Here is a 10373-nt window from a genome sequence, read left to right as displayed (position 1 = left end):
GCTAGATATGTAGTTTTTCTAAAGAGACAAAGTTTGGGCCTATCCGGTGGTGCAGCAGTTGAGCGCTGGGCTGCGAAGCTGCGCGCAGCCTCAGCAGCACAGGTTCGGTCCCCGGCTGCCAGGCGAGGATTCTGCATGGTGCACAGACATCTCCTGCCGCCTGCTGCTCCCCTCAGCAGTATACTTTGTCAGTCTGCCTGTTCTGCTCCCCGCTCTGGCTCTGGTGAATTCTCTCACCTTCCCATGCTTCTGACTGTACCCAGTTCTTGTATAAATAAATAAATAAATCTTAAAAAAATTAAAGAGACAAGGTTTTTTTTTAAGATTTATTTATTTATGAACACAAGAGGTGGGGTGTAGGCTAAAGGTGTGGGGGATGAGAGGCTCCACCAGAAACAGAGTGGGGAGCAGAACAGGCCGTTTGACTGATATACACTGCTGAGGGGAGCAGCAGGTAGGCGAACCAGGAGAGGTCTGCTCTGCCGTGTGGGTAGCTTCCTGGCCAGGGAAGGAAGTCATGCTGCAGGGGCTGCAGACAGCTTCATAGTGCTGAGACTTAACCCCTGCACCACCAGGGAGGCCCAGAGACATGATTTGTATTGCATTGGTTCTTGGTGTGGCTGGTTTTCTTGGTAGTTCACATTACATTATAAACCAGTCAGCTAAGTCAAGTAAGACTTTTGTGGACAAATAAATGTACTTGCGTTCAACCACAAATGAAATTTTAGATGCAATTATAAATTGTTATTAAATCTGTTGACATTCATTGCAAAGATATCAAAGAACCTTTGAAAGGTTTCATAGGAAATATATTCTTCCTCCCTCTCTAATGGTCTAGTCACAGTGGTACACCAGAGTTGGTTATTAGCTGGCAGATTATATTCAATTTTGAGTTTCACATCTGATATTTTAACAAGATGTTTAGTAAGTGCTGAGACTTAACCCCTGCACCACCAGGGAGGCCCCTAATGCCGAGTCTCACTGTGATTATGTTGTAGTTTATGTCTGGGTCCAGTCCATCTGCTCCTTGCTGGCAGCCCACATGCTTACCCCTTCATCTTCTTTGACTTTTCCCGGCACCACCCTCAGCAGGATGTTCTCATCACTTCTTCCCAGAACACTCATCACCACATTTCCATTGACTTAATTTTTCATTCCCTTTAGCCTTTTACCAAATCCCACCTCTTAGCCTTTTCCAGACAATTTTATATAAAACTGCAAATTCCCTATCACAAATCCCTGCCTTATTATTACTGCAGTTATTACTTTTTTATATACTGTTAATTTTGCTACTTACTGAATATCTCCCCTTATGGAAGTGTAAAGCTCCAGAGATCAGAGATTTTAGTCAGTTTTTATGTTTGACTTCTCTAATATCAGAAGTGCCAGTAAAAAAGGCCACACACATAGTTAACGTGTTAAAAAGCTTGGTGAGTAAAGAAATTAATTGGTGGATTGGTGCTTTTCTCTATATTACTTTTCGGTCATGTGTGGATTCTCCTAGTGTTATGCATGTGCGTGAACTGTATTACTTCTCCATGTTGTGTCAGATTCTAAAAAGCACTTCAAAACATTTATGATATGGGAATGTTGAGTGGACCAGGTTTGATTCTTTTGTTTCAGAGATTGAACAAGTTTGACAATCATACTGTTCCTCTCTTTTCTATATGGAAAATCTATCTAGTTCTAACGATGATACCTTAGTTACTTCTGAAGTCAGAAGGAATCAAAGGCTTGCCAATTTATTTAATAAGCATTTATTAACATTTCTATCAGAATTCTAGGCACAGCTTTCATGTTGTTCAGCCTCAGTGAGGGAGGGTTCCAAAGGTCATATTTTATGTGCAAACACACATTGTCATAACTGTCTCCTCATGGCCCCCATCACCTCTTTATTCCTTAGACTGTAAATAAACGGGTTGAGAAGAGGGGTGACGATGGTGTGAAACACAGCCACCACTTTGTCCTGCTCTGGGGACCGCAGGGAGTGTGGCCTCGTGTAGGTGGAGAGAGAGGTTGTGTAGAATAGGCTTGCAACAAACAGGTGTGAGGAGCAAGTGGAGACAGCTTTTTTCTGCCCTTGACCGCTCATTCGGAACACCACAATAAGCACACGGGTGTGGGAAGCCAGAATGGCCAAGAATGGTATCAGCAGGATAACAAGCCCACTGCGGAGGACTGTGTACTCATACCGGGCCGTGTCTTGACACACCAGTGGTAACAGAGATGGGAATTTACAGAAAAAGTGGTTAATGAGTCGAAAGCTACAGAATGGAAGTTGAAACACATAGAGTGTGTGTATGAAACCACTGATAGAACTGCTAGTCCACGCGCATGAGACCATGAGCCAGCAGATCCTCCTGGTCATGAGAACAGGGTAATGCAGTGGGTGGCAGATGGCTACATACCGGTCGTAAGACATGAGACCAAGAAGTAGGGCCTCGGTTCCGCCAATAGCGAAGAACACAAATGTTTGAATCTCACAGCCTAAAAAAGTAATGTTCATACTCTTGGTCAGGAAATTGACTGCCATCTTGGGCACCATGGTGGAGATGTACAGCACGTCAATGCAGGAGAGCTGGCTGAGCAGGAAGTACATAAGGGTGTGGAGCCCGCTGTCCAGCTGGATGAGGAGGATCAATACAATATTGGATGTCAGAGCCGCTGTAAAGAGGACAGCAATGGCAGCAAAGAGGAAAGTGTCCATCCGGCCATGCTGGAAAAGATCGAGGAGTAGAAAATCCGTACCAACACTTAGATTTTCTGCCTTCATGACTTAACATGGAATATCAAGGTCGATAATATCTGCAGGTCCATGAAACAGCTCTGATTGCCTCCTAAGGAAAACCAAATGATGATTATAAATGATGTAATAATCTTAGGTGAAAATATTTCCCTCCATTTAACACACTCAATCCTATCAATCCTATCTCTTGAACAATAGACACTTGAGAAATGATGACATTAAAATAAATATTATTACTGACCATGGGATTAAGTTATAATTTGAAAAGGAAAAACAGACATTGAGATGATTTTATACAAATATTTTCTTCCCTTCAAAATATCTTCCAAGTGCTCTATTGGGGCTGTGTTCTCCCAAGAAAAATGTTCTCCTGCATACTTCACTCATGTGAACAGTACAGATTTGCTTGACAGATTTGGTGGATTATCATATAAATTTGATATGTTTCTTCATGTGTTTGTCTATTTTGATTTTATGTTGCCTACAAATTGGCAAAAGTTATATTAATTACAGATAAGGAATATTCCAGATCTTATGGCTTCATTAGCATTGTTCTTTTCTGTGCATGTACAAGGGATACAGTGAATTGAAATAAAGAATCATGGCAATGGGGTCTCCCCCGTGGCGCAGCGATTGAGCGCTGGGTTGCGAAGCTGCCCACAGCCTCTGCAGCGCCAGTTCAATCCCCGGCTGCTCCCCGGCCACCGGAGGAGGGTCCCACATGGTGTGCAGACCTCTCCTGCCACCCGCTGCTCCCCTCAGCAGTGTACTTCGGTCCTTCTGCCTGCTCTGCTCCCCGCTCTGGCTCTGGTGAATTCTCTCACCCTCCCGTGCTTCTGACTGTACCCAGTGCATGTATAAATAAATAAATAAGTCTTTATAAAAAGAAAAAATGATGTTAAAAAAAAAAGAATCATGGTGATGTTAGGGAAAGCTGGAGCGCGAATCATTAAAATATAAATGGAAGCTTGCTAATTAAACTGACCCGGGAGTCTATTTAGTGGTTGTCCTGCTAGGAAATTAGTTTTTTCCCCTTTTTAGACACAGATTTGGCCTCTGCATATTTCCAGAGCAAATAACATCTTACTAAAAATGTTTCATGAAATGACGTGAAAGTGTATTCAGTCCTCTCAGATTTGATGTGTGTCTCCTGTGGACACAGCACAGTGTTGGTTCTGAAATTCCAAGGGGGAAGCACACGGGTCTTGTCCTGAGACTGGCAGGACTCGCTCCGTGTACCAGCATGTGGGCAGTCACTGGGGATGGTGGCCGCGGCCCATGCGCGGGAAGTGAGGCGAGGCTGAGGGGCGGGTGCGAGGGGAGCCCTGCCCGCAGTGGCCTAGAGGGACCTGGCAGGGGCGCGGGGGGGGGGGGGCTGGACGAGTCAGGACTCTCCTCAAGGCACGGAAGGGAAGGAGACGCATCGGGAAAGAGACTAATCGGCCCAGATAAATAAACTATTCCAGACTGATTCAAAAACGTCACATCTAGAATTATATTTTAAAAAGAAAAAAAAAATAGCCTCGCAGGTCAAAGCATGATCCAGCATGGGAGGGGGTGACCGTGTACATATTCATGTGCTCCTACATCTGCGTGCGTGTGTGTGCGTGTGTGTGTGTGTGTATGGAGAGAGAGAGGGAGGGAGAGAGCGCGTGGGGTGGCCTTACCTGCCCTGAGAACTGGGCGCACACAGTGAGCAGGACGGTTGAGGAGCGGGGACGCACCCCCCATCCCCCCCACTTCCTACCATGGAGCGAGTAGCCCTGGGGTCCCAGTTGTTGTGCCCGCCCATCCCTCAGAGCATGTGCGTCCGCGGGCACGGCGCGCTTCTGGTGGAGATGGGCTCTCCAGGGGTCGGCCAGCTGAGGCAGGGCTGCGCGGTGTTCTCAGGAGAGCGCAGCACGGGGCGGGCGCCTAGGTGCAGGGGGCGGTCCTGCAGCACAGCCCTGTCGTGACGCGGGGAGGCTGATGAGGCATCTCTGAGGCTCGCCTGGCAGGGGACCCGCGCCTTGGTGAACCGGCTCCATCCCGCGGGGCCGCTTGGGCCTCGGGCTCCAGGGTGGGCGACCCAAGGCGCCAGGAGCCTGCCTGCCCGCTGCCGCCCCCCGCCGTGCCCGCTGCAAGCCCTTCCTCCCCGCGGGGCAGGGACTCTCCGCCGTGCCCCAGTAACAACCCCACCCTGTGAGCTGGCCTCGCCCATCAGGTTCCCCCCACCAGGTGAGCTGGGGCGCATCTGTCAGGTCCCCCCACCTGGTGAGCTGGGCGCCCCTGTCAGGTCACCTCACTGCGTGAGCTGGGACAGCTCCTGTCTGGTCCCCCACCTGGTGAGCTGGGTGCACCTGTCAGGTCCCCCACCCAGGGAGCTGGGGAAGCTCCTTTCAGGTCCTCTGACCCGGTGAGCTGGGCGCGTGGACATGCAGACTCCTGGGGCGCGGGCGGACGCTGGAGCGGCCTCTTCTCCCGTGGAGCAGAAGTCCGGCGCGTTAGGGGTGCAGTCCGGTGCGTCGGGGTGCAGGGTGTAGCCCCCGAAACAGCGCCTGCGGGGTGGGCGGCAAGGCCGTCGGGGCTGCAGCCGGCGGGGGTGGAGGCCGCGGGGTGGTTCGTCTGCGGGGCTCTGAGGCCCTAGCACGTCTCCAGCCCCTGCCCGCGCAGACGGACTAGGGATGCCGGTCCCAGGGCCGGGAGATGCCCGACGGCGCGGTGGAGCACGCGCTGGACGTTGGCAGCCAAGGCAGCGGCGTCCTCGGCCCCCTGGAGAGTGCGACTTGGAGCCGGAGTCCCAGGCGCTCCTGTGGAGATGCGAGGACGCAGCCGGGGCGGGACCCGCGCCAGCCATATGGCCGCAGCTGTCTCTTCTCCGAGACTACCCGGGTCCCCTCGCTTCCCCAGAAAAATCTGTGGAAGTGGAATTGAGCGCTCGTGGTCGTGCCCACTGTGTGCAGAGCTCCGGCTTCTCCAGGTGGCATGGCCGCTGCCTCGCGGAGCCCTGTCATGCACAGAGCGCACCTGTGGGGAAGCTGGTCTCAGTCCCAGCTGGGCGCCCGCTGCACTGTGCAGGTGACCTGATTGGAGCTGCTGTCCATGCGAGGAGAGAAGACAGTCTGGGCCCGCGGAGAGCCCTCTTGGGGCCGTCTGGCTGACAGGCCGCCAAATGATTATCTCCTCTTTCTCCTTGGATGCCGCTCCTCCGTGCAGCCGCCGGCCTGCGGGACCCTCGAGCGTGTCACAGGCAGAGTGTGTAGCTGTCCCAGGGGCTGCAGGCCGCAGGTGTCTTCTGTGTGACGCCTGTGTTTTGGGTGAAACATTCTTCAGCACGTCCAGGAGGCGTGGCGTGGCGTGGGACACGCGGGTCTCTGAAGGGCCCTGGGTGCAGCGCAGATATGATTTGCAGTAAGAGTGTGTTGTGCATGAGCTCCCAGAGAGGAATTTCAGAAATTACAATATTCTCAGTCTCGTTCTATTGCAGGGAGGTGCGTTTGTCTAGGGAAATTAAAGTCTATTTAAATTTTAGCCTGTCAAACTCTTCGTTTTAGGAGCTGGTGTTTGGCAACTCCTATGCTTAGATTTTTTTTTTAAAGATTTATATATTTATGCATACCAGAACTGGGGTACAGGCCAGAGGTGCAGGAGGGTGAGAGGATTCCCCAGAGACATATCAGGGAGCAGAACAGGCAGATGACCGAAATCCACTGCTGAGAGGAGCAGCAGGCGAGGCAGGAGATGTCTGCTGTGCCATGTGGGTCAGCTCCCTGGCTTGAACTCATGCTGCAGAGGCTGCGGATTGCTTCATAGTGCTGTGTCTTTAGCCCTTGTGTTTCCAGGGAGGTACCCATCGTGTGTGGAGATTTGGGGAAAGAAAGAAATTTCAATAGCATGAGAGTGGAGATGGTGCAGTCAGAGACATCACAGGAAAGCTGCAGAGGCCACTAACTCTCAGCTTTCTTGACATAGTTAACAGATCAGGACATTCCTATTGTAGATGATACTTGTATTTAATACTCATTCACTCCAATTACATAATGTGCAATTTTTATTGCAAAAATATATTTTTTTCTTTCCGTAAACACATGAAAGAATTTCTCCAGAGCGACAGTTATGATTCATTGAATTTCGGCTGTAGGAGTAAAATACAGAATTTTGGAATCCACATCCTAGATTTGAAATGAAGATTAGAGTCTGGCAATCGGCCAGCCCTTCCTTCAAGTGTCATCACTAATGGCAAGAGTACCAGGGACTAGGGGACAGTCTTCCCACATGTGCAGTTTTGGGTGTGTTCCTTAAGCAAGGAAGGAAGAGAACAGACACAGGTTCGAGGCTGGCCTCGGAAGGGGCTCAGCACGTGAGAGACCCGGCCCTTGTTTATTTAGCTTCAGGGTAAATCTGTCTCCCGATCTAGATCTAGAACGTTCCAGTCCTGGTTATCATCACTGTTCTGTTATTTTCCCCTGGGCATCATGTGAGAAAGACATTTAGGGTGTGTTATGGATTGACAACAGGAGAGGATGTTTGTTGTATTAACAAGCTATCCAAGAGGATGAGGTGTGTGTGTGCCAAGCTCCTGAGATTCTGTGTGGCCCGAGTCAGAACAGGAGGAGTGAACAGGCCACTGTGAACATGGAGGGTGAAATAGTCATCACTCAACAGTCTCCCACCAAACAGGAGCCAGGACCCAAGGGCTCGACAAGTGAGCTTCCCTGGACCTGCAGAGATGAGCTAATACTTTGATCTCTCACACATTTTGAAAAGTGAGGAGGAGCTAGTGCTCCCAGACCGGTTTTGTAAGGTCCACATTACTCGGAGACCAGAAGCAGATAAGGAAGTCACAAAGAGGACTCTGGGCCTTCCCTGAGGAGACAGAAGTGATAAACCCTCCACAAAGCTGTGGCAAACTGACGTCAAGGGTCATGGCCACCCCGGTGGGCTTTTTCAAGGGGCAGGCTTAGGCCACAATTCAGATCACCCAGGGGACTGGTGAGACAGGCAGTGTGAGACAGGCAGAAACCCGCCCAGCAGGCAGCACCACACTCTGGTGAGGAGCTGGACGCCTACTTAGGGCCAAGGCTCCGCTCCCTCGCTGCAGCCCTGCCACCCCGGTGCCCGGGGCTGCGCAGTGCAGAGGGGCACACACAGGACCCCGGGGCCACGTGTGACCTCAGTGCTACGAGGCAGACGGCCTGGGAGAGGCCAGGCACCTGCTCGGAGGGTCGCGTTCCGGCGCCGCCCTCCCGGCAGGCGGTCAGGACAGCCAAGTCAGGCACAGCCCAGAGGGACCGCGGGGGTGTGGCCAACCCGCGACTGGATGCACTACCCGCGAAGAGGGCTGAGGCCGCTGGTGACGGGGAGGGGCTGGAGGGCCAGGCACGCTGGCGAGTGAAGGACACAGTTGAGAAGGACAGAGCTGGGTCCTCCCGCACCCAGGGGGCTGAGAAGGAAGGGCCGGAACCCCGACCCAGCAGCCCCGGGGCGTGACCCACGCGTGGCCTGAGCTGGCATGGGGGTGTGCGGGCGGGTGCGCAGAAGTCCTCGGGCACTGCCCGGCCCCGCCTCGGGAGTGGAGGAGGCAAGGAGCAGGGAGACACCAACCCCGTGCATGCTGACGTGCTGGATGAGCACCGGCAGGCAGGTGGCGGGGGCGGGACCCGCGTGTGGGTGGGGTGGAAGCACCTCTGAAGATTGGCGGCCCTCGAGGCGTGGAACCAGTGTGATCTCAGGTAAAAACTTAGAGTTTTAAAGTGAAAGACAAATGTCCTGTTTGGGAAGTCCTCCATAGTTGGTGCTTCCAGAGCAAGGCGACACATTTAACATGTTGACAGAGCACGGGCTTCTATCCCAGAAATGGGCACAGGATTGACAATTCCTAGTGCTTGTGTTTAAGTCACAAAGTGGTCATTGATTTTAATTCTCTACAAAGAAACACAATCATGCATTTACCATTTTGAACTGAACAATGTTCATATTTTTTCCATCTGCGATAGTCTTAAGCTCCAAGAGTGAGACCCCACTAGGGAGAATGTGGCGTAACAGCCGTGAAGAGTAATAAAAGACAACTGTTTAGGACGGGCAGTTACATCAACGAGTCTAGCTAAAGAAACTGGTAGAAAGCATGCCAGTGATTGTGTCAGAATGTGTCTGTCAGGTTTATAAAGTTATCAGCAGTTTAAGTTTTCTATGATTTATAATAATCTGAAAGAGTGTGAGATTGTATTGAAGTCATTATTTAGAAATATTAAGCTTCACCCATTAGAGAGGTTTTTAGTAGACATCTTTAAAGTTGAATTTGCAAGCCGACACAAGCTATGGTGCACATGTCAGCATTTTAGTGATTAAATTTTATGGTGAAGAAAACAGCAAAGTATTCAAATAGGCCTTTGCCAAGGAAGCCATAAAGGTGGTGCTCAGGTGCATGAGAGGGCGCTCAGTGTCCCAACTCGTCAGGGGGCTCAGTCTCCGCACTCAAAGCCATGTGAGCTGCCCCATCACTCCCGAGGACTGGTTGTGACTTCTGCTACGGTCAGCAGCACTGGAGAGGGATCCTTGGAGGAACTCTAAATTACTCTCCTACAGTAAGATATTTTTAGAGATCAATAGTTAATACAATGATCTTTTCTAACTTTACTAATTATGAATGTCTTACTTTGCCTAATTTGTACATTAATCTTTCACACAGCTGAGTATGTTTAGGAAAAATAGTTGCTGTCCAGTTTGGTATGATCTGATTTTTAGGCTTCCACTTGAGGACCTTGGAATGATGGCCTGGATAAGGGGGAGTACTGTGGTGACGAAGACAAGTGACAGCAAGTGTGAGCAAAGGTGTGGGGATAGGGTACCCCCATGCACTGTTGGGGAACAGTATATTAAAACACGTATTCCTCAGAAATTACAGTAAAACTCATATGATCCAGCATTTCCACTCCTGGGTATTTATCCAAAGGAAAAAAAAAAAAACTAATTCCAAAATGCATATGCTCACCTATGTTCCTCACACCACCACACACGAGAAACAACAGAGGTTCCAACGATGGCTGGGTTGGTAGGGAAGTGGTGTGGTGTGTGTGTGTGTGTGTGTGCATGTCTGTGTATGGGGAGACCCACACACAAGTTTTAAAAAGATGAAATGTCACCGTATGTGACATCATGCATGTCCTGGGGGGGAGCAAGTCAGAGGAAGAGACAAATGTCCTGTGGGTTCACTCACGTGGAAATCTAAAAGCGAACAAGACACAGAGCAGAGGGATGATGCTACGTGAAATACGTCAGATGGGAAGGGCAGATACCAGATGGGCCAGTAATATGCAGAATCTAGAGATGCCAAACTGGGAGTCAGAGAAAGACCAACTTAAAAACTAACCATAGAAGCCTGACTACAGAGCTGAGCATCCAAGGGTGGGTACAGGCGGGGGCTGGCCCCTGGGCTGTTGTGGGGGTGTGGGTGATCGGTGGCAGGTGCACCCAGGTGGCCAGACCTGACACTTGACTGGGAGGCTTCTAGTGTCCCCACAGTTAAGAGAATAGATGATCACTAATAAAAGGTGGCTACCAGATGAAAGTGGGCGTGGGGTGTGGGTGGCATATGAAGTGAGGCAAGAGGATGAACCCTCACATTTACCTTGTGTAGTGTGTGGGGTAA

At 50.6% G+C, this 10373-nt stretch overlaps 1 protein-coding gene across 1 annotated transcript; it reads right to left on the bottom strand.

Annotated features, from left to right (window-relative positions):
- Positions 1-1858: 1858 nt before the first annotated feature.
- Positions 1859-2773, bottom strand: LOC119250769 (olfactory receptor 2AK2-like). The gene has a single exon (XM_037518383.1). It carries the CDS (start codon positions 2771-2773, stop codon positions 1859-1861), a length of 915 nt encoding a protein of 304 aa, XP_037374280.1.
- Between the last annotated feature and the right edge of the window lie 7600 nt (positions 2774-10373).

Source organism: Talpa occidentalis, unplaced genomic scaffold (assembly GCF_014898055.3).
Source record: "Talpa occidentalis isolate TD23 unplaced genomic scaffold, MPIMG_talOcc4v2.1 talOcc4.18, whole genome shotgun sequence".
In the NCBI taxonomy this organism is placed as follows: domain Eukaryota; kingdom Metazoa; phylum Chordata; class Mammalia; order Eulipotyphla; family Talpidae; genus Talpa; species Talpa occidentalis.
The sequence above is the reverse complement of the archived record's forward strand: the minus strand, read 5'-3'. Positions and strand labels throughout refer to the sequence as shown.